At 40.6% G+C, this 24766-nt stretch overlaps 1 protein-coding gene across 7 annotated transcripts in view; it reads left to right on the top strand.

Annotated features, from left to right (window-relative positions):
* Nucleotides 1-24766, top strand: part of ptprk (protein tyrosine phosphatase receptor type K) — an 87068-nt gene that overhangs the window by 49999 nt on the left and 12303 nt on the right. For 4 of the 7 annotated variants that reach the window (XM_068341868.1, XM_068341864.1, XM_068341865.1 and 1 more), the window contains exons 9-22: nt 4671-4783; nt 4958-5138; nt 12156-12338; nt 13032-13151; nt 13802-13911; nt 14006-14207; nt 14302-14407; nt 15299-15371; nt 15540-15662; nt 16171-16245; nt 16383-16419; nt 20251-20386; nt 22245-22274; nt 24352-24512. In XM_068341868.1, the coding sequence (XP_068197969.1) occupies nt 4671-4783; nt 4958-5138; nt 12156-12338; nt 13032-13151; nt 13802-13911; nt 14006-14207; nt 14302-14407; nt 15299-15371; nt 15540-15662; nt 16171-16245; nt 16383-16419; nt 20251-20386; nt 22245-22274; nt 24352-24512 (1650 nt within the window). The remainder of the gene's footprint in view (nt 1-4670; nt 4784-4957; nt 5139-12155; nt 12339-13031; nt 13152-13801; nt 13912-14005; nt 14208-14301; nt 14408-15298; nt 15372-15539; nt 15663-16170; nt 16246-16382; nt 16420-20250; nt 20387-22244; nt 22275-24351; nt 24513-24766) is intronic. The other 3 variants (XM_068341870.1, XM_068341869.1, XM_068341867.1) reach the window with 1 other exon arrangement.

Raw genomic sequence — 24766 nt, 5'->3', positions numbered from 1 at the left:
TTCACTTTGACATTGAAGAAAGAGTAGAAAGGATAAGATATAATTAGTGGAGTGGTCGTGTATCTGGACCGAATATGGATGAAGAGGGAAATGGGATAAATAATTATGAGTGCCAAAATAAGATTTCTGTATATTAAAAATGTTTTGGCAGTACAATAATAACCCAGAATTCATTTTCAAAGCTCCCACCCCCAGTGATGAGACGTTGCCTCGGTGATGGTACACACGAGCTCACTGTATTGATATGTACACCATGTAGATGACACTGATGTGCCATCATCATCCCCCTCTGTGTTGTGGAGACGTCAGGATCAGACAAATGAAGCCCATTTTGCAGAGAGAGAGGTGCATCATGGGAGGATGAGTGGTGTCATGCGGGATTCTCACATAATTCTTAAAACTGTTCCCCCCCCCCAAGCAGAAATGCAACAGTGGATCCATTTTTTAATGAGTTGAACTTTTTGATTGTTCAACTACATTGTTCCTAAATTGTATTTGCATTTTAACTGTATTTTCATAGTTCCAGGGGCATTTTAGATTGAATTTCTTATTTAATCTGCATTTTATCTGCAAAAAAAACTGCAAACAATTTAGTTATTACCTGCTTAAGGATGTACGCATTATTATTAGGACACTGTACTATAATTAATCAGTGTGATCCAATAAAGGGAACATTTTTTTAATTGCTTGTTTTGTGCAGGATCAAAACATGTTCACATACAATATATAGACGTAAAAAGGTAAGATAGCTACTATAAATAGAGACGTGAAAGTCTGGTATCAGTTTGTATTTTACTATTGGCCTCTTCAATATGAATTTATTTAAATTTTTTTGCATTTTCAGCCACATTTGAATGATTTTTGTGTGAGTGCGCTCACATTCGTCTGAGATAGAGGTTATGGGCTAATTTCATCAATAAAATATTCCATTTTTCCAACAGCAGGGCATCAAATTTTTAATTGGAGTCAAAGCAGAAAGTGCAATAAAAGTCTAGAAAAAATAAAATATTTATTATTCAAATGAGGAAGTATTTGACCAAACTCCATATACAAGTGTCCAGAGGTCCGAGTTTGTGTGTGCGTCATTCTTGGCGTGGTCGGAGCCGAGCTCCAGTAAAGTCCTGCCCTGTGGTTCCTACGGTGACAGAATGCATCATCACGCCAGCTCCTATCACTCTCACAAACACACACATACACACACACAGAATAACACACACACTAACCATGTCAGCTTGCATTACACACAATCCTTGGCCCAAAAAGCTCCCGCAATATTATTGTCACAACATGCACACACAAATCAGCTTTAGGAGGACACACAACGGACTCCAATTTATACAACTGTCTTCAACCTGTAGTGGTCCACTTCTCTCTCTCTCTCTCTCTCTCTCTCTCTCTCTCGCTCTCGCTCTCGCTCTCGCTCTCTCTCACACACACATACACACGCTAACTGTGAGTAGTACTGACAGGTGAAGCTTCAGGCTTTGTGGAACTATAGAGAACCTACTACAACTGTTGGCTGCTGCACACACACAATCACACACTCCTCCTTCGTCCTGGAGGTCAGATGTCCTCCAGTCAGGTCCGTAGTGTTGCAGCAGCAGTTTGTGAAAACTTAACTTTATTGACAAGGTTGCTGACGCCGAACCGCAAAGCACAAATAAGAACATGCCTACCGGACACTGGTACCGCTCTGTCTTTACGTTAATGTGTCGTGCGACATGTTTGTACACTCCATCATAAATGTTGCATCCGAAGCCCCCTAGCCGCGTCTGACGGGAGTCTAGAAAGTGAAAACAATCAACCACTCAGATGGGTCGAGTCAGAATCAACACGCATATTCAAAGTTTTCATCTGCTTTGTTACTACAATTTACATTTGACCCAAAAAATTAGAAATGATGAGAAGGTTCAAATATGTTTTTAATAATATAAAAGATGTTGACAACAAACCCATTGCACAACACCAGCGTTGATGATTTGTTCTGTTTTTTAGGTCAACTGTACAAATGACAAGTGATGGGAACACAAAAACAAAGTGCCAGCTCTTATTTCCTCTGGAGTCACATAATGACCCACTTACATTCTTACTGTTTCATTTTATGTCTATTATTTATCCGTTAGATTTTCAATAGTTTTTAAGTAACACAAATGCAGGCTGCAAGCACACAAATCCACGCTTACACTATTGAATACATTTATCTTTGTGAGAATTTGCCTCGTTCCTTTATTTGTTTGTTAATCATCACGTCGTTTACTTTGTTTATTTGATGGAGTTGCGAGCTGACAAGTTGTTGACGTTGTTGGTTTTCTGAAGTCGCTTCAACATTCATTATCTGCATTCACGCCTGTTTGTGTGTATGCACGTTTGCGTATGCGCACACGCTAGTGCTGTCAAACTACAGTGTTTCATCTGTTGCTAAAAAGGAAACTTCCCAGCCTGCATGCTGCTGACAGGCACACACACACACGCACACGCACACACACACACACACACACACACACACACACACACACACACACACACACACACCAATATGACAACAGAAACACAAAGGCAAAAAGAGATAACAACACAATTCATAAAATAACTATTAAAGGAACAATGTGTTTGGGTTTCTCCAGAAAAATTGAGTCTTGGGGGATAAAGGATTCTTTCATCCTGTGTTCCTGGTCGATTGATCCATCATTGGTCATTGATCCTGTTTGTGTTGCCATTTTTTATCAGTCATGAGACGGAAGAAGAGCATCCTCTGATAAGAGGAAGGAAGAATCTCATTCTAGCTCAGCTGAACCAGATGAGACTAAACAAGATGGCACCATGAACCAAAGAGCGGCAGGACATTTAATTAAAGTCCAATCAAAGCGGTCTCTGATGCTCTGTTTGTCACTACTTTGGTGTAATTTTATACTTTTTAATGAAGCGATATTGTGATTATAGCATTTAAGTTAACATTCTGCACGCACACCTAAAGAAAATGGACTTTTAGTATAGAAAACCCTCCGACATACACAGTACAGAAATAAATATCACGTGTGCGGGCGTGCTTGCGCGTGTGTGTGTGTGTGTGGTTTTCATAATTAATTTTGCTTCTCCTGTGTATACGTGTCATTGAGATAAATCTTTGCTGTACCGTGTTTCGAGGTTGTGTGTGTGGAGCCTACATCTTGTCGATCACACGTGTGACAGTTACCTGTGATCTGACTGACTGGCCTTGAACCATCAGACATCCATCACATGAAAATCCAAGAGCAGGCGCACAGCAGTATTTATTCAGAGGCATGGGACGGAGAAGACGGATGGATTTCAAGACAGATGTCATATGAAAAATACACTGTAGGCAAATGAAATATAGTTCAATTAAAAGAATTAATTCCTCAGTCATGAGTAGTTTTGGGATTGACATAAAAAATATAGAAATTCTGTCACATTCAAGAGAGAAAACTAGAGATGTACTCATGGAAAATGTGGTGAATTTAGTACAAGTGGCAAGATTAGAAAAAATCATGGCGTCAAGATTAACAAAATAAAAAAATAAGCAATAAAAATCTGTCTGTTTACAAAAGAGCTAAAAAGCTATAGCTAACCAAGAAGCCTTTTTAAAATTTGTTTATTAATCTAAGCCCAAATTCTTATTTTGTTCTCTTGCGCGAATCTTGGAGGTAAAATCCGCGGCAGCAATTAAATGAGCCCGAACTTCATAAAGTTTGGTTTTTCATTTTCATCACTGTTACATCATGATTGAATGCCATTAGGTTAATGATGGGCTGAAGCAGGGAGGGAGGAAATAAATCCAGTTTCATAAACCAGAAAGCACAGTGATTAGTGAATTCCAAGATGTTGAGATCTTTCAAGTATCACATCGTTTTACAAAAAAGTTTGGAAATGTCATGAAACCAATGATGAGACATTTCAGAGGCCTCAGCTCATTAAAGCATTTAAAAAAAAAACTTTATCCTTAATGCAGATGATAGGAGACTCTTTGTCCTTTATATCCTTACTTTTTAAACAGCCCACCACTTCAGAGGTACCGCACTGGACGCAGAATATCACATCAACGTCGTGGTTCTTTTGTCGTAAAGAACATTTGCATAACAGACGGTATGAATGACAATGAGCTATTACTTTTATTGATGGATGAATCCACCAAATGAACATAGTCCATGTCTGAATGGGGTTCCAAGTATCGGTCACAAGAGTCAACATTTTCCAAAGCTGCTTCTAAAGCGAGCCTCCCAAGTTCCACATTTTGATGGTGGTAGGCTTTTGATGTGAAGCAGCTGCAAAGGCGTGTTTGCATTAATATAAAGTTCATTATAACTCTTAAGACGCAAAAGAGTGAAGGTCCATGAAACAACGTGGTTTCTAGCTGTCAGATGAAAGGAACATATAGAAAAGGTGTTTTGGGAAGAATTCTTAAACAAGTCAGAACAGGAATGTGGATTTAAGCCAAACTCCAACAAATTGATCTGTAAGATTCTTGATGTTGTAGGAATCTACTCCATTATATTTTTTGCCATTGCTCATTAGTAGTTTGTTTAAACTACTTATTAAATCACATAAAATGTTTGACAGTTTTCTTTGCGCCACTTCCCGGTTGTGTTTTCGTGTTTTTATCCGTCTGATAAAGCCTCCTTTTATGAATCTTGTTCATTATTTTCTCTCCTCAGAGCCCCCACACCCCATCGCCCCACCCCAGCTGCTTGGTGTTGGTCCTACGTATTTGCTGATCCAGCTGAATGCTAACTCAATATTCGGTGACGGACCTATTATACTGAAAGAGGTACGTTCAGGATTAAACATTTGTTTGCAAAACCAGAACAAACCAGCTCTTTAAAAAATGATATGATCTCATGAGGTTTTAGCTAATAAGCTAATGATTTTGTGATTGACTGAGAATCCATTCAGATTTTTATTGATGAATCAAATATTCTACCATTTCCTTTGCAATCTTTAGGTCGAATACCGTATGACGTCTGGCAGCTGGACGGAGACTCATGCCGTCAACTCCCCCAACTATAAGTTGTGGCATCTGGACCCAGACACAGAGTATGAGATCAGAGTGTTACTAACCAGACCTGGAGAGGGAGGAACAGGCAAACCTGGACCACCACTCATCACCAGGACCAAATGTGCAGGTAGGGCAACAACTGTGTACAGTATCGAGTCAATTCTGCAGTGAAAAGGTGGGTAACTGAGTACAGACAGGATTGTCTATTGATCCGTCCAGGCCACTCTGATTGTCCTGCTGTCTGTATTTTAGTTGGTGGGGTATTTGTTCTATGGGCTGGAGAGGAGGCTGGATGGACAGGAGTCAGTTCAGTGGTTGCTCAGTCATATGAGACAAAGTGATTAAATCGCTGGAGGCTAACTACACCTTTCTCATCTTTTTACCCCAATTCTTCACTCCGTCTTTCACCTCATTTCTGTTTTCTCTCTTTTTCCTCTCTCACTCATATCTCCTATTCCCATGCACCTCCCTTCGTACCACGCTTCTTTCTCCCTACCTCTCTCCCCTCGTCTCTTTTCTCGTTCCGTGGATCAATAGACGGAGGGCAGAAACACTGTCTGACATTTGTAGAAATAAACGACTGAAATATAAACACAGCTAGCCTGGGGGGCGAGAGAGAGAGAGGGAGAAAGAGAGATGGAGCAAGCAGGAGTGGGCTCATATGAGAGAGGGAGAAAGAAAAGCAGCGAGCTTGAATAAGAAACAGAATAGAAGAGCGATAGGGAGATGATGAAAAACAATAAGGCTGGAAAAGAAAGAGAGGACAGGATGGAAGCGGGGGGAGAGAGAGGAGAATGATGAAATTGGAGAATGAAAATGAAAGAGATGAAAACTCATAACCATGGGGCCTGACTGCTGCCTTGAAACCTGTGTGTGAATGTGTGAATAAATCTGTGTGTGTTTCTGTGTGTGTTTCTGTGTGTGTGCCTGTGTGTGTTTATTGACAGAGAGGAAGTCATAGCCATGTTCAGGTGCCTCAGCTTCCTGTGAAACAGGAAGCTGAAATTAATCTTTTCATTCACTCAGGAACATTTTGGTTAAACATGCTAACTCATCTTAATCTACATCATTTGTTGACATCACTTCAAAGAGAAGGAATATGGTTATGAATTTAGTAAATAACATCAAATTTGTTCGTGTTAATATTTTTTTCTGCTGACAAGAACATCGAGTTTGAGAGGGATTATCTACAATTCCTCATGAGATTCAGAGAAATTTCTTCTTTAAGGATGGCAGCATTTAAACAAATGATCCTTGGAGCAAGTTATCTCGTCTTACATTCACATTTTAATTGTATTTTTAGAGTGAGTGTACCTCTAGGGGGCAGAAAAGAAAGGTTTTAATGTGTAACAATGGTCTTGAAAAAGAGCTGATCTGAAATGCAATTTAAAGTAAGAATAAGAAGGGGGTGTAAGTCATATATTGCACATGGGAGAAATCCTGTTAGGACCAGTGTGCTTTACATGATGCAACCAGCAGCCCACAACTGTTCCTGCCTGCTTCAGCTACTTGCATTTACTTTCCAGGATCCGGTGACACCACGGTTTGACATTTTTACACTTGGTTTTTATGCAGAATACAGAAAACAGATATAATGTTTTAAATCATAATCCTTTGCTACCTTTGTGTTGAGCTAGCCGAGCTGCTTCAAGTCTTAAGCTAAGCTAACCAGCTGCTGCCTGAAGCCTCAGATGTCATCTAAATGTAAGAATGAAAATGAAACGTCTGTCAGGATTTTCTATGAACATGTAACCTCGTATTGGACAAGGTGAATCAGAGGAAAGAACGACTTTTAAATATGAGCGGATATGCATAAATTATTGTATATTAAATCTAAATGTTAAATATTAAATAAGTTTATCTGCAGCATACACAGGGGTCACTACTGAATGAAAGTAAGGAGTCTAAGAACTTATTTCCTTACCTGTCTCCCTGAAGAAAGTCATTCACACACACGCACACAGGCGCGCAAGCTCTCACACAGACACACACACGCACGCACGCAGACACACACACACACACACACACACACACACACACACACACACACACACAGACTTGTGTGTGCATTTCCATGTTGAAGGAAGAAGAGACACACTCTTGGTAGAAATGTTATTTAAATGGTAATGATTCCTTTACTTTCTTCTGTTTGGTTAGTTTCTCTGATCCCACCACCTGGAGTTTACTGAATATTTAGTTCAACAAAATATCCAAAAAACACACACTCACACGGTGAAAATGTGTGTCCCAACAGCAGGCGTAAAACCCAAACATATTACCACATAAAGCACAGTTTAATTAAAAACCAATAAAGCTAATAAGATGCAGAGCAGATACCTCACACACACACACACACACACACACACACACACACACACACACACACACACACACACACACACACACACACACACACACACACACACACACACACACACACACACACACACACACAGGCTGCAGAGCTTATATGATAACCAGAATGATGTAATTTCTTTCTCTTTCTCCTTTTCTCTATTCATCTCTCCAAGTGCACTCTTTTGTTTTTTCTCTGTCTCTACTTCTGTATCGTGTGTCTCCTCTCTCTCCCACTCGTCTCGATTTTTCTTCTGCTGTGATTTATTGCTCTTGTCTGAAGGGTGAAAAATAATCAACTTGAAATGAAGGGTTAGTGAGTCTGTGTTTCGTGCGTGTGTGTGTGTGTGTGTGTGTGTGTGTGTGTGTGTGTGTGTGTGTGTGTGTGTGTGTGTGTGTGTGTGTGACAGAAGAAGGTGATGAAGTAGCTTTTAATCCAAATCCTAAATTTTCTGCCAAAAACCTCTTGGTCATGGCAGGTTACACACACACACACACACACACACACACACACACACACACACACACACACACACACACACACACGTTGAGTTCATACAGTCCTGGAATTTCGTGGATGTTGCACAAACTCAGCATCACTCGGATTAATGGAAGAATGGAATCAATAAAACACACATTTTCAGACATACAGGCACGGATGTAGTTTCTCATGTACTTTTTTTTTAATATATGTGAAAGCACACAGACACACACACACACACACACACACTCAGCACTATGATGCTTTAAGGGTCAGGCTCTTAAAATAGCAGCTAAGAAATTTACAGACGTCCTGTCTGCTGTCGTGTTCTGTTTGCGTGTGCACGGGGCGGTTTATGGCAAACTGATGGTTTTGCTGTTGTCAGGGTAGGTTTGGCACAGATCATGTTCAGTTTTTTGCATTTGGCATAGATAGACATATGGATCCCTCGAAGAAAACCCCAAAAATTTGTGTGTAAATGCAAAAATGTGTCAGAGAGCTAGAAAGAGAAAGCTCTTAAACGGGAACTCGACAGAAAAAATAGTGGGAAATAACAGCTGTGGCTGTTGGCTGCACCTAAACTTGGCTGCTAAAAATCAACGAAAAGGTTTCATGTACATCACATGTTTCATACATAAACTAAGTGCTTCATGTATACAGTGATAAATAACACAGGCAAATTAATAGAGTCACAACAGAAAGTGAAACCATGATTTGCCAGAATATTAGGTGTCTGAGCTCACTGATATTTGACAAATCTTACCGCTCTTCCGGCATCTATACCGTTTTAAACTCTACACCCCTGATTCCATAAATTAGCCCATGCTCAGAAAAATCAGAATCAAATTCTTGCAATTGCAGTTCGAAAAAGTGCTGCCGTTTAAATGCATCTTTCATGTTCTTAAATCTGGCCTATTGAGAGTAAGAAAGCAACAGAATGAATAACGGGATATTCATTTGTCTTCATCATGACAGTGGAAGGATTACTAGGAACTAATTGGACAGATTAACTTGGATTTAGCCGCATCTCCAGTCAACCTTTTCCACCCCCTGCCTCCTATCTTTCCCCTTTTCCTTACATATTTTCTTCTCTGCAATTCTTTAAGCCTCTTTCTCCCTCTTTAAAGTCTTTTTACTGTATATTTCTTGGCTCGTCTTCATGTTGAGGGACGGGATTTTTTTTCATGCCCTTCGCATAGTTCTGTTTCATTCAGTTTCATTTCCTCTCCTTTTGTTTCCAGTTCTTTAATTCCAACCTCTGGATTGGGCTGATATGCAGCTTGCCGTCCTTGTTGTTATTGTTGGTGTTTATTGGTATTTGTTGTTGTTTTCAAAGCTCCATCTGTGGAGAACAAAGCCATTTAATTCCAACATGAATCCAGCCATTTGTCTCAGTACCGGAGGAGGGGAAAGGGACAAGGCAGCCTCTGTAGTTTACCATTGGACCTGGTCCCGCTTGACTCTGGCCGCGATCCAAACTAGTTATTGTCTCTCCCCGTTCCTCCTCTTGGCCTCTCTCTTTTCCTCTCATCTGTCTCTCCCATTTTTCTCCGCTCCCTTTATCACTCCCTCCAACCCTCTTTCATATTTCTGAACATTGCTTTGGTTTTACGCCCTTTTTTTTATCATTGCCTCCTCTTCCTTCTTTCTTTTTCTTTCCTTATTTCTTCTTTCATTCTCTCTTCATCTCCTAACTCTCTCTTTCATTACCTATTGTAAATAGACCGAGATGAGCTGCAATCCATTATGTGTCAGTAGTGCTGTGTGGTTTCCAGCGTAAAAGGCACGCTCACGCTCACACACACACACACACGTAAGTGTGTGTGTGTGCGTGTGCCCGTTGGTTTGTGAATGACAGGCAGCTCGCCATATATTTAGTTTTAATTCTGTGTTGAAGACCATCTCATTGCAAAGTGGCGTTAGCATCAAGAGACCCTGAAATCAATGCAATTTATTACTCTGCCCTAACCATGTGGGGTGTGTGTCTGTGTGCGCATTCGTGTGTGTGTGTGTGTGTGTGTGTGTGTGTGTGTGTGTGTGTGTGTGTGTGTGTGTGTGTGTGTGCATCTGCCCTAATAGCTGGGTTTATGGTGAGGATCACAAGTATTGATTTAAACAGAGAGAGAGAGAGAGAGAGAGAAAGGAAGGAAGCAGCAGGAATAGAAGGAGAGACACGCTGAGAAAACGATAGGTCTCCCTATCCCTATTTAAATGTCAACCATCCAATAACAGGTTGAAGCAAAAATGAAATGCTCTGACCCCTCCGCTATTAAAACACACAATCTCGCTCTCACGCTTGCACACAGACTCACACAGGGCAATAATATTTTCTCAACGGACCCATCCTTGCAGCCTTCCCAACATTCTGTCGCTTTTATGTTGTCATTTCCTCTCATATGTCTATATGCCTCTTTATTAGGGAGCTATTTACATCTAAATGACTTAACAAACCTCGGCGCGTGTGTTTGCTGACGGTGTGTGAGAGTCGTGTTTGCCCTTGACCGGGAGTTCGTATTATGGGAAGTTTTATTGAGACGAGCGCACACACACACACACACACACACACACACACACACACACACACACACACACACAAATACACAACCATACATTGGTCGCCCAGATTTAATCTCCATTCTGTCTCAACCTGAAGCGTGTTAGGGTGTGTGCATGTCACACATTGAGGTAATAGCCAAGTGTGATCGTCCCTGTCTGTGAGTGTGTGTGTGTTTGTGTGCGTGTGTGTGAGTGACAGGAAGATAATGGGTTGTCAGAAGAAGCGACAAGTTTGTGTCCTTGTGTTGTCTCCCCTGAGAGAGGCAGACCCAGGGAAAAACAGAGCAGGCAAAGAGGGGTTGTGGAGAGTGTTGGGTCTCTATTTAAAATTATTTTTTAATTCCTGGAAGGAGAAAACAGGAAGCAGGAGTTTTACAGGGTGATAGAAATAGAGGAGGCAGGTGATAGAATGAATGAGGATGGAAAGTTGTCAGTTTATGATAACAATAAACAAGAAAAGGTAATTAAATTTGCTCTGGTTGTGCAGTAATAAACTTATGTGTTTTGACACATGAGTTTTTGATAATCTGATGCTCAGTGGGCAGAAAATAAAGTTTTTCATTAAATTTCTCTTCGACTGGGGTTATGCTGTCTTCACAACAGCGGTGGAAAAGAACTATACTAAAATAGGAAATATTGGACTTGTATTGACTTTAATATCTCACCTATATGACAGATTCAGTTACTAATACTACTACTAATACACACAAAGTTCAAGGGGTCATTCTCCTCGTCCTTTCAACACTCTGAGAACATTTTACCAATGGTACTCATGGACTGAATGTTGCCTTTAATGCTATTGCTGGACTCTGAATAACTTCTTTTTGTCACTATTCTGAGCTCAACCTCAACTGGTTTCATTCAGTCGTCATTCAGCATCTTTGAAAGACAGAAAATTGCATGTCCGTATCCCTGAGCATTTCTATTCACGAAATGATGCACATTGGTATCGTTTCTTGCTACCTGATTGCATCCACTTTGTGCCTAAACTCACTTGAAGTCCTTTGTTGGTGAGGAGTAAATAAAGTGATGTTTGTTTGGGGGGTAAGGGCAATCTCCGTCATTGTGTGATATTTGTTCTAGTTAGAGAAAAATCACTTTTCTACAACAAATAGCAGCTGCTAAGGGTTATTGGTATCCCACTAGAAAACACCTCCTTCAGGTAGATAAGGGGCCACGGGGGCTTGGGAGGGCATTTCTTTAGTTTTGACATTAATGGAGCACCACTGAAATATAAAGTACTTGTGTGAGCAGGTATGAGGATGATGAAAGATTTGGTTTTGTTTGCCTTAATGTGTGGTGTGAATCTGTGGAGAGGTGGGTGGTGTCTTAGGGGGGGTTATTGATTCAGTTAAATGAGGCAGTTAAGGTAATTAAAGCCCTGGGCAGGCAGGATAGCGAGGTAGACTATATTGACAATAGCAGTTTTGAATCCTCATAAAAGATGGATTGCGTCTTGTAGAAGCCGTTGCGTGTAAGAAATGCTTTAATAGCAGAGGAAAGCTAACTACTCATAAAACCCTGATGTTTTACCTCAGGGAAGTGTTGACGCAGCAGTCCTAGTCTTCTTTGGCATCTTTTAATCACATATTACATCAATAATCATCACAGAATGATGGTAATTTTCTGTGCATATGGCAATAATCTGTCTGTTCTGACTTTCTTAATGAGGAAGACTCATGTCAGAAATCTGCTCCTCATCATTTTGCTTCATCTTTCCTTCTGTGTTTGTTCACCCGTTTTTTCCTGTAGAACCTATGCGGACTCCTAAGCGGCTGAAGATCGCTGAGACCAGATCTCGTCTGATAGCGGTGGACTGGGAGTCTCTGGGTTACAACATCACACGCTGCCACACTTTTAACGTCACCATCTGCTACCATTATATGACCGCCAGCAACCGCAGCAAAGCCGACTGCTTGGACATGGACCCCAAAGGTAACGCTGATTATACAATCTCTGTTATCACTGCCAGGCCAGTGGTAGATTATCTAATGAATAAAACGTACAAGCATTTCAGGAGAAAGTAAATATTCTTTGTATTTAGTTCAGCAGTATTGTGGCCTTTACCAAAAGGCTTGATCTCTTGGAGTAGAACTACTCACAGGCTGTGTGCTGGAGGATCGCAGGCTGGAACCTGGCTTGTTCTGCATTCGATGGTGGAGATTTAAAATCAATTCTTCAATGCACGGTTAACAAGTTTAAGGCATAAAGTGGCCTCCTCCATTAGGCTTTAAAGGCTTTTCAAACAGCTGAAGTCTCTTCAGGATGTATTGAGCGAGTTGCATTAGTCTGTGATCTAATATTTGACAGCTTATGAAATTTCATAAAGCAAAATTGAATAACTGATTCTACTTGTTGAAAGTTATATAAAGTACGATGATAACAGCTTCTGAATCGTCAGACAATAACAGAAGAATGTTTAGAGAGAGCCAGTAAGAAGTATGTCTGTAAGTGAGGATTGTTTTTTAAGCCAAAGGTTTTGTCATCTTCAAAAATACATTTTTCTTTTAAAAAAAAAATCACTGGGCCAAGGGATGAGCCTTGAGGTACTAGACATGTTATTCAAAAATGTTGCATACGTATGTTTTTAAATAAGAATTTAAAATTTTCTTCCCTTCTCCTCCTCAGCACCACGCCACCTGGTGGGAAATCTTCCACCCTACACCAACGTTAGTCTCAAGATGATTCTGACCAATCCTGAGGGACGGAAAGAGAGCGATGAAACCATCATACAAACTGATGAAGATGGTGCGATACACATCTTTTATTATCTCATTTAAAAAATACAGAATTGTTTGACTCTATAGGGCGGCACAGTGACGCAGTGATTAGCGCTGCCGCCTCACAACACTGCGGACCCGGGTTCGAGTCCCGCTCTGTGCGGAGTTCGCATGCTCTCCCCGTGTCTGCGTGGGTTCTCTCCGGGTTCTCCGGCTTCCTCCCACTTCCAAAAGCACACGCTTCAGGTTGATTGGCCGTTCGAAATTGCCCGTAGGAATGAGTGTGTGTGTGCATGGTTGCACGTCTTTGTGTGTGGCTCCATGGTGCACTGGCGTCGTCCCTGGAGTGTCCCCCACCTCATGCCCTATGCCGCCGAGATAGGCTCTGGCTCCCCGTGACCCGCTGCGGTGGATATAGCGGTGGTAATCTGAAGATGGTTTGACTCTATAATCACTTTAAAAAGGCTGAAGTTTTGAGTAAAATCATGACTTTTAGGACATCCTGTAATTCACAAAGTAAAGCCTGCTATTGCTGCTAATATTTGCTAGAAAACTGATTTAGATTTTGAAAGATCCTTCTAATGACAGCTTTGGGATAAAGGAGTGTGTGTGTGTGACTATAGACATTTTTCTTTTTAAATTAGAAGTGTTTAATGCTGTCTCTCTTTGTGTGAACAGTTCCAGGTACAGTTCCCAGTCAATCACTAAGAGCCACTCCATTTGAAGACAGAATTCTTCTTTACTGGAAGGAACCGGTGGAGCCTAATGGAATCATTATACAATATGAGGTACTGTTGGCACTGGCAGTAGAAACAGTAATGATTGGAGTCAATATGTTGAATAGAAAACAAACCTAAAGCCACCTTCCTGTCCCCACCTCAGATCAGCTACAGTGGGTTGCGTTCGTTCGATCCGTCGGTGCCTCTTCAGAGACCTGGACTCACCGTGTCTCTACCCTCAAACGCCAGCCATCACCTGTTCTCCCAGCTCCACCCAGGGGTCACGTACCAACTCTCCATACGTGCATCCACCTCCAAAGGGTTCGGTCCTGCGACCACACTGAACGTCACCACTAACATATCAGGTAGAGGATAGGCATCGCTACTCACACGTGTTGTTTTAATATCAGCTTTACGTGTTAATGCAGTGGTGCTAATGCAGTCGTGGTCTTTCTTCAGCCCCGACAATAGATGAATATGACGGGTCGGAGGCCTTTCTCAATGAAACTGCAACAACCATCACTGTCCTGCTCAAACCGGCCCAAGCCAAGGGAGCTCCTATCAGGTGCTGTGTGCATGTAGAGATATATTTTTATTCTGTTTAGGGTATCTATCGAAATGCAGCCTTTTGTCACATTTATAATACAGTATTTATAATAAGGCACCCATTAAACCATGAAGATAAACATCAAAACAAGTAGTATAGTATTAGTATACAGTATTCTTGCAAGTACATTTGTAAATGAGACACTGGTGATGCTCCGACATCTGCATAACAGATCATTAGATTAAAATATAATCCTGTTTTAATCCCACAGCAGTGAGGTCACAGCAGCAAAGGGGATAAAATAATAATAATGATGATGGGGCGGCAGTGGCTCAGTGGTAAAGCGGGCGGTAGAGCGGGTCGTCCTATGATTTAAGATCGGCGGTTCGATTCCCGCTCCCGCCCCCCCAAAAATACCCGGAGGTGAGCTAACAGTGGGAGGTGTCAGCTCATCTCCGGAGCAATGCCGAGGCACCCTTGAGCAAGGTGCCGTCCCCTTTACAAATTGCTCATTTGAGGCGCACCAAGAAGGAGCTGCCTGCCACTCTACCTCCCCTGCATGCCTACAGGCCCCTTTGTGTGTGTGTGTGATACAGGGGCCTGTACTCACAAAATATGTATGCATGCGTTTGTAATCAGTAGCTAGAGTGTGCTTTCTTTCTTAATTTCCCTTCGGGGATCAAACCAGTATATAAAATTAAATTTTAAAAAAAGATGATGATGATGATGATGATGATAATAATAAGACGTCAAACATCAATAACCTAAAGTAACATAGAAATAAGTAAATAGAAAACCCATGTTCACCTCTTTTTAGATATGTTTAGATGTATTTGTTCAATCTGTGTCATCAACTTTTTGAGACAAAAGTAGAGTTATTTATGTATTAAATTGTCTTTTTGTCTGCAGTGCGTACCAGATTGTTGTTGAGGAAGTAAATCCCAGACGGACGCGCCGTCAAGCTTCTTCTGACTGTTATGAGGTGATTACTAATCAACTCTACATACATTAGCCTGGTATTACAGTCTGTATACCATACATGTGTTTGATTGCTAGCTCTTCTTTTTGGAGGAGGTATCAATCATTAAGATGACTGGATCTTTCTATTTAGATATATTGACATTATTTTTATTGCGTATATCTTTCCCAGGTCCCAGTGTCCTATCACAGTGCGTCTAGCGGTGGATCTCCGTATTATTATGCCGCCCAGCTGTCCCCCAGCAACCTTCCAGAGCCACTCCCCTTCACTGTCGGAGACAACAAGACATATCAGGCAAGTCATTTTTCATCTCAGCAATGTATTTTCCAGGTAGTGGAGGAAAAATGTCAAGTGAGATGATAAGCAAAATAGAACTTCTGACAGAATTGCAGAAAGTAAATGTTAAGAAATGTTAGTTTTGTGTGGCAACCCTGGTTGGGTGCAGTAGTTCATCAGAAAAAGGCAAAATGTAATTGAATTTCTTTCAAGAAGTTATCTTTATTCAAGACAAATTTAAATGTGCTGAAGGAATATTTCAACATTATTCTGACACATAACAGTCTTTTATACCCTTTGAATTTATATGGATGAAACAAACCCGACAGAACATGATGATATGTGAATGTTTGTTTGGACTTTTCTCATTGAACTTTTCCTTTGACAGGATTTGAGATGTGCTGCTAACTAACAAACAAACAAGGGCACAAAGCAGTTTGTATATACCAGACTTCCCTTTTAAGGGAGATTATGTGTGAAATTGTCCACCCTCAGAGTCATCTGATCATTTGCTTTAAATCCCCAGGGGTTCTGGAATCCTCCACTGGCTCCAAGAAAGAACTACAACATCTACCTTCAGGCTGTGAGCAGCACAGAAAGGGTAAAATAAATAGTCCACACTACTTTGAACTGCAAAATATCTGCAAGCAACCTCATCTGCACCACTGTGTTATGTTTAAACATGTTAGCTTGTGCTGTGTTGTGTTGTGTGTGAACTCTTGCATTGCTCTTCTTCAGGAAACAAAGACACAGTGTCTGAGACTGGCGACTAAAGGTAAGAACACTCCATCACTGATGATGCGATCAAATCTGATTCCTCCCTTCCAGTTTGTTATGACTGATGAGTATACTAGTGCATACCAGTGTGCAGGTGTGTAAGAGGGCAAATGTAATGGAACAGGGGTGTAGAGGACTCACATCTACTAACAGATGCTGGACCAAAGGTAAAATCAACAAACAATTTATGCCGAAAACTCCCAGAATGTCTGTTCAGGCACCATTTTGACCTCAGAGAGATCAGATTAGGCATGAGTCAGATCCTCATCACAAGGAACAACAGAGCAATATGTAATCATAAACAAAAGCTGAACAAAACCGTCCCACGCTCCCATTTAATGTATTTTCCCTTTCGTACTCTGTCATGGAAATGTTGCACGAGTGGAATATCTGCAAGTTTATATTAGTGTAATAAATCTATTTCCATTTTAGCACAAACAGCCTCAGCTGGTTGATTTTCATAAAAAAGACAACATCAATGGACCTTAAACATGTTTAATGTAGGAAATCCATTTCCACATGAAACAAAGCCATCCTGTTTAGAAGTTCATCTGCTTTTTCCATTAAGACTCCAGTGTGAATAAACCCTGTAAGCCAGAATGCTTATAGGACATTAATCCCACAGGATGGATCAAAGTTTTGGTTTAGTCCCTCCAGCGCCACTAGGGTGTCACTTCCTACTGTAAAATAGCTGAAAATGTTGAAAGCTTCTCTCCAGCGTCATCATATTTCAAGAACTACTGGCGATTGCTTGAACAGGTGGCGACTTCCTTCTCCAAAGACTGTTAGTCTTTCTATGCTGGTCGGCCTGTCTGGCCTGAGGGTGTCTGAGTGAACATGAAAGGTCGATTTTTTTTTTTTTAATATAAATAAAACAAGACGACAAAATAATGGACATTGAGGTCAAGCAACTGCCCCTCTGCATGTGTGTGTGTGTTTGTGTGAACACTCAACTGTTCATCTGGGAGGAAGGATTAAGAGTCGGTGGTCTTATTCGTCATCGGGAGTATTGTATATTATCATTGCTGCCTTGGGTGAGTGGGTTGTGAGTTCAAGTGTACTGACCTGGATAATGTTTACGGACATTAAGACCTATAACCCGCAACTGTTTTTCTAAGTGTTTCACATATTATGACAGTTATTGAAAAAAAATCAGTGTTGCGTAGATCTGATTAAATCATAAAGAGTTGCTAGATACTTGATTTACATCCTGATTTATTTTTCTCAAGCTCATAAAATAAAGTCATCTTAATTTTCTAAAATCATAGCGCTATGCTAGCTGCTTTCAGCTCGACAACTATGTTTGTTCCCAAAGGCGATCAGGTGACACAGAAGTGGAAAAGGAAGTAAATTTTACTGTGATGTCTTATTTTTGTTGTTTGGGTAAAATCATATTAATGCGATTTTTAGAAGGAAGTTCATTTTAGTAGAATTTGTACTTCTATCAATAATTTGCTTTCATCCTATGTGAGCTAGTGTACTGATAGCTGTACAGTAACTGTTCTAGATTTTGCCATTGGTTGTTTTCTTGTGTGACCTATTTGTTGTTTATGGTTTTAAGGATATTAGGGGCCACAGACATGGAAACAAGTTGTCTTTTAGTGGTATTAATGACACTGAGAAAAATACATAACGCCAACATTATCCTTTCAAAGTGGTGTTGACGCGAACACATTGCTGCTCATGCCCCCTCCATGACCGCGGGTTTCTAATATTGTTACATAACGGCGCCGGATGAGGACATTTCAAAGATTTCATCCACAGAAGCATTTTATAATGAAATAAAATTAAGTCCACAAATACTGAGGGAGATAAAGAAAGGGGGAGATTATTTTTATCTTGTTGATATTTTGCATTAGAAGTGGATTATTGTTTAAGAGATGCATTGCATTATGTTGACTTTTGTGCATATGTCTTTGTGTTGGATTATTTGGATTATCGTAATGCATGATAATGTTCTTAGGCCTGCAGTATGAACTATTCTGACGTTAGGGGATCAGATCTCTGAGCTTATGGGCATGAAAGCAGCTGCTCGCTCTCTTTCTGTTGACTTTCTGTCCATGATCAACAGGGTGAACACCCTCACCCCCCTTGCTGCAGAGAGCAATCCGCCTAAAGTATCATTTATGAATTATATTGCAACAGACAAAATGACGGAGTCAGTCAATTCTCTGAAGTCATCAGGAACAGAAATGAGTTTCAGTACAAGAAACAAACTGACAGTGGTTCAGAATCCCGGGACAGCCGCCATGATTTTGCATTTCAAAGTATTTCTCAATGAGAACACGATGCAAAGGATAATTTGAAATGCAAAGAAGACGACGTGCAACCGATTGAGAAGCATATTATTTGTGTTTGTGTGGGCAATTTGTCTTGTAATGTTTTTAGGCTTTCTGTGTGTGTGGTTGCAGATAGGAGTAGGAGTGTTGAGTGTGCAGGTAGTTCGCCGGGTCGGCATATTAAAAGTCAGATGATGAATCAAAATGAATCAGAAGCTGAAATGTGAAGTGTTTACAGTTTCATCCGACCCACCTCCAAGTTGTAAGTGGAGGAATTTACATCGTCACCTCCACTGATGGAATGCAGCAACTTTCAGGTGCTGCACAAGTAGTTTTGGTTGTTCCAGTTTGGTTTATCCTAGTGAAGTTATTGATTTTTATGATCCACTGATTTTCCATCTTGTGTCATCATCAGTTCATAAATTGTAAGGAAAAAGATATTTAAAGACGCTAACATGGATTTAGACTTTCATCATCTTCAGTCTTCTTTCTTTGTCATGATCGCTGTTATAAAACACACTCGCTTCAGTTGTCGTGACTTCAAACAATGTCTGAGAAAAATAATCTTCTCAAACATAAAAACTTCTGGCTATGTTTGGATCAAGACAGAGAACTACCTTGACATTTATGATAGTTTCCCAAAGAATATTTCCAGTCTTGATATTTACCTGATCTTTGAAACAAGACTGATTAAAGTTTCATTTTTAAATGTCTCACAGGATTGTCTGATGTGAGGCCATTTTTTAAAAGAATGTATGTGAAATGGTGTCACAGGGTCATATAAATCAAAATCAAATCAAGATTCAAATCAAGATTTTAGCTGTAAATCAGGTTTAAAGTCAAGATGAGGACTAGCTGGATGTTCACCTGCTGAAAACCCTTGGTGACACACAGATCCTACAGTCCCACTGCAACGAGGACTCACCCGTCACGCCAGATTTGCTTTTTTCACACCAATCCAAAAACACTGGCATGATTCCAAACCAGTGTGTGATTTCAGACAGCGTGCCAGTGTACTGGAAGCAAAAGAGGCGTGATTTGTAACACAACATCGGGCGAAACAGCATGCGTCCCCTGCTGCAGTCTCACCCTTTTACACAGACATCATTACTATCTCTGCTGCTGCTTTAAAGTGGAGCTACGATGTTCTTATTTCCATTCTTTATTTAATCTTTGATACCCGTTTCTATCTTAGATAGGTTTTGTAAAAACGGGTAAAGAGTCAAGGTTACAGGAACGCTCGGTGGACCGCTGGGCTTGCTTTTATCAGACCAGATTGCTGACTCAGATGATTGTTTAAATGATGGAGGGTTTGGGTTTTTAGAAGCATAATCAATTTTATTGACTTTTGTTTTTTAATCTGATATCATGCAGTTCTGATAAAAATCACACACTGCAACATTAAACCCACACGGTGAAGCTTTCAGTCTTTCCAGTGGTAATGGTCCAAACTGTAAGGGGAACAAGAAGATTTTAAAATCAGAAATTTGTATTTTAGAAAATAACTTGGTACTTTATACTAAACATTTACTCATTTCATGTTTTTATAGGAGCTACGGAGGAGCCGGAAGTCATCCCTGACCCTGCCAAGCAGACGGATCGGGTGGTGAAAATCGCAGGGATCAGTGCTGGCGTACTCGTTTTTATATTGCTGTTACTGGTAGCCATCCTATTGGTCAAGAAGAGGTGAGTGATAGCCCCTTCACTACGCCCATTAAAATAGCTTTAATGGGGGAGTTTCACAGATTTCAAATACTCATACCAGCATGGATACAGCTGCAAGAACACGCAGACACAATTGTGCGTCTAAATCCATTCTCTTGTGTGTCGGTCGGGTAAAAGCACCATCTTCCATCCATCCATCATTAACGTTGATCTCCCTCCAGAACCAGCTAGATTACTTCCTGGATCTCTGTTGTGTTTTTTAATGAATAGCTGGTGCTTGTTTTCCTGACAACCATGTGGAATTACTTCTAAAATTAGAAAGTCTTACCTCAGAGATGTGTGTTTTATTGCGAGAAAGATCTGGGGCAGTTTGTTTGTTTGTTTGTTTTATGCTCCAGCTGTTCAACCACTCAGAACAGTGTGTGTATATATATATACATATATATCTATATATCTATGTTAACATACTGGTTTGGTTGTTAAATGTGCACGTTAAGTGTTTTTAGCACTTGCACGGCTGTATGCATTAGTTTAGGTGAAATGTATGAGAATGCAAAGTAAAGGAGAGGTTTTCTTTATTAGTTAATACAAGAGGAAAAAACCTTTATGTAGTTCTAGAGGACCAGAGAGAAGTACTTTATCTAGTGTCCGCGTCGCCTCACCGTTAGTTTGGTGCACAGCTCCACCACGTGGTGATAAAATGCAACCACAACTATACATATAAATTTATGGTAAATATAGATATAAATAACGGGTATTACCAAAGACACACAGGCAAAATATTCCTTTTTAAAAAAAACAAAAAACGTCGAATTGTGACCTTTTCTCTATCAACCTAGAGTCTGGATTGTTGTTTTGCACAGAGGCCAAACTCTGCTAATCAATTATGGGTAAAGTGAGGATGAACTATCACGCTATACCTCTGGTTCTTTTCAGGGTATGTATGTATGGATACACATAAGGAAGGTTGTGTTCGATAAGCTTCAATCAATAAACATCTGATGCTCAGGGAATCTCATGTGCCTTGCTCGAGCAGAATAATTAGGATTTAATTTGCACATATGAAGCAGGTTCAGTACTTTCGTGTTAAGTGAATTATATCCCATCAATTCTCACTCAATTCAAAACAACAACTGCTAATGTTTTCAGACAGTAATGAATGCTTGCCTTGAGAGAACGTGTCAGTTTAAAATAAATGTTCATGCAGACATTTTTACATTGAATGCAACTAAACAGTGAAAACATGACAAGTGATTTTAATTATATAAAACTTGATTTTATGTCACCTTTTGTTAGCGTGCAGTAGTTCTCCATGAGGGTTTGTGGGGAGATCAATCTTCATTGTCATTAAACCTGTACAACTTTGAACAATACTGCATCTTTAAAATAGTGGGACATGATGACATCACAATGACATCATGCTGCTTGACAGGAAGTGAGCTGCGTGGTGTTACAGATCAACGTTTTTACGCATTATTCGTTATCCTTAGGAGTAAGTAATGATCTGTAATTGTGGCCATGCAGTTTTAATAAATGTTACTGAAGTAGTTTGTATGAATATTTTCAATATGACACATTGAGCCGTTGAGAAGAGGATGACTACATGTTCTTACCTTCATATAATAGCTTGTTGTTATTGTAGTTCCAGTTTCCTAGCCTGTTTTGCAGGAATTACTTATCATAGAGTTTTTATTTTTCAAAAACAAAATAAGGCCCATAGTAGAACAAACCTTTGCATGACCCTCAAGTTGTAGCAGTCAAAAGGTGTTTTCTTCTGTTTCAGTTGTTGCTGGTTGGAAAAGGACATTATTGTCCTAATTTGCATATTCAATGACCCTTATGTCTCATTCTTTGCTTTCTGATTGGCTCACAACCCCAGGAGGACCTACTATTCATACTCTTATTACCTGTAAGTAAACAACCAATCAACAATCAGCACACCCAGCTGCTGTTATCTTATTGGGCAAATTATTAGTGGCTAGTTGTTGTTATTTTTAAAGATGCAGTATACTTTTTTCAAGACAGAACACATTTTCAGCTCTGACCAACCAACCAAAGCCATCCTCATTGACGCCTTTGCCGGGGTGGGGGTCAATCCGCTTTCATGCCAGTCGGCTCAGGACCATAGTGGATTTTTTATTTTTGACCATCTCATATTTAAATCACAGGAAATGACAAGAGATGCTGAAGTTTTGATAACAGTACTAAACGCTTAATCCCTAGCAGATTTAGCTTCTCTTAAAGCGACTGAACTGATAGCGAATTGACCTCCACCCCGGTGTCCTCTACATGCTCCAAAGTTGCTCTGAAGCAGGCTCTTGAAGGCCGGAGTTGGCCGTAAACCAGAACCGAACAGGCCGCAGTGGGACGACACAGGCCGAAGCGTGTTTTTTGAAAAAAGAATGCTGCACTTGTGACTTGTAGCTCTTTGTGTGCATGTAGTCATGTGATCATCCATCTGCCCATCAAGTCACAGGTATCACGGTGTAACTCTGCTCCAGGCGCTCGGCGCCTATTTCCTGGTTCTCAATCCGAGGCATTTGTTTGGAGCGAACTGCTCTGATTGGTCGGTCTGCGGGTGCTCTCTCTGTCTGCTCTGTCTCTGGTTGTCTTTCATTGGCTGAATCCCGTTAGGTCTGCTCAGTGTGATCTCCAGCAGGAACACACACACACACACACACACACACACACACACACACACACACACACACACACACACAGAGATGTTTGTGCCTCACTAGACCGGTAAAGATTCAAATGTTCAAACATTTCTATAGAATTTCACCACGCCCATTCTTAATCCATACATTAATCAATCTACTTTTCTGAGTGTTTGTGTGTGTGTGTGTGCGTGTGAGTGTGTGTTTTATTGTGTGTATGTGGTCTTCGAGGTAGAGTTGGTGTATTTTGGGGTCAGGAGGTGAAGTAGAGCCAAACGCAGCATGCTTCCTGTGTGATTGCAGGGAAGAAGTCAGAGCTGTACGTCTCATCAGTGACGCAACAAAAATCTATGCCTTCATTAAACCTGTGGGTTTGAGCCGATGAGCTCGTTTCAAATCCTCCGTCTGTTGACGAGTTGACTGAACTGATGCACACCTACGGCTCTGGGCACAAGCTGTTCCTGCACGACCCGTCATGCTTGAAGCATTGAGCCCTTTGCCGTTGTTCTTTCCTGCGGTTTCATGGATTTTGCACACATTGAGAGACTTAAACCTTGAAAACCTGGAATGTTAAACTGTTATTTTTCTTCACCAAGTCTGCAAAAAAAAAAAAACAGAAATGAAGAAGAACAACAGATTAAAATTAAGAAATTTTGGTTCTAAATATATGTTTTCTAGACAAACTGCATATAGGTGATTGTTTATGTGGTGTCTGTTTGATAATGACGGTACTTTGGTCCTTAGATGTTTAAGTTCTGTCCTCACTGTTGTTTCAGTTAGATTTCTCCTTTGCTGTCGGATGAAATACTTTTGTCGTTTGTTCGTTTTCATTTTGTTTTACATTCTTTCTAAAAAGAAAATGAATGAAAAATGAAAATCACCCAAAAGAGAGAAACAATAGAATAAAACAAACATTTTCATCTGACAGCTCTCTTCTGATTTGGAGGCTGGGAACAGGTTTGCTTCCTGCAGGTCATAGGTCGGTTTCCATGGTATCATTTGGATGCTGTTTCCCTCTGCTTGTATATCTGAACTGGTTCCATGCTGCCTTTTACAACAAGCCTCTCATGTTGCCCCCTTTTGCTCGTTCTGTCCTGTTTCTTTCCTCTTCTTCTCTGTAAGTTGTTATGCATCTCGAGTCGGCAGCCTGCAGCCCCCCAGCCAGAAAGAAGAGACCCAACCACAGCAACTTGACACAAAATCAAACTGTACTTTAAATTTTAATTCCTTACAAGGCGGTGGTCTGCAGGTTGGCTGATGTTGATGTTTGTTTCTACGATGCCTGACTGGTTCCTTCTCTGCCCCCCCCCCCCCTTTATCTGACAGGAAACTGGCCAAAAAGCGAAAAGACGCCATAGGAACGACTCGGCAGGAAATGACGCACATGGTGAACGCCATGGATCGCAGCTATGCCGACCAGAGCACCCTGCATGGCGACGACCCCATGGCTGTGACATTCATGGACTCGCACAACTATAACAACAGATGTAGGTTATTGATATGATTTAAATCCAATCTGTGGTATTGATCCTCAAATGTAAATGATTACTTTTATCTTCTACCATTTAAACGCTTTCTTTATTGCTTTCTTGAGTCTTGATGCTCGCATTGTTCTTACTAACATCAAGTTAACAGCTTGCATTATATTTTGGTTTTTAGTTTGCTGATTGTTAGAGTGATTTTTTGGTTAATCCTATGAAATGTCTGAAAAACCTAAAGATGCTGCGATATCTCCAATTCT

The sequence above is a fragment of the Antennarius striatus genome, chromosome 19 (genome assembly GCF_040054535.1).
Source record: "Antennarius striatus isolate MH-2024 chromosome 19, ASM4005453v1, whole genome shotgun sequence".
Lineage (NCBI taxonomy): Eukaryota > Metazoa > Chordata > Actinopteri > Lophiiformes > Antennariidae > Antennarius > Antennarius striatus.
The sequence above is the reverse complement of the archived record's forward strand: the minus strand, read 5'-3'. Positions and strand labels throughout refer to the sequence as shown.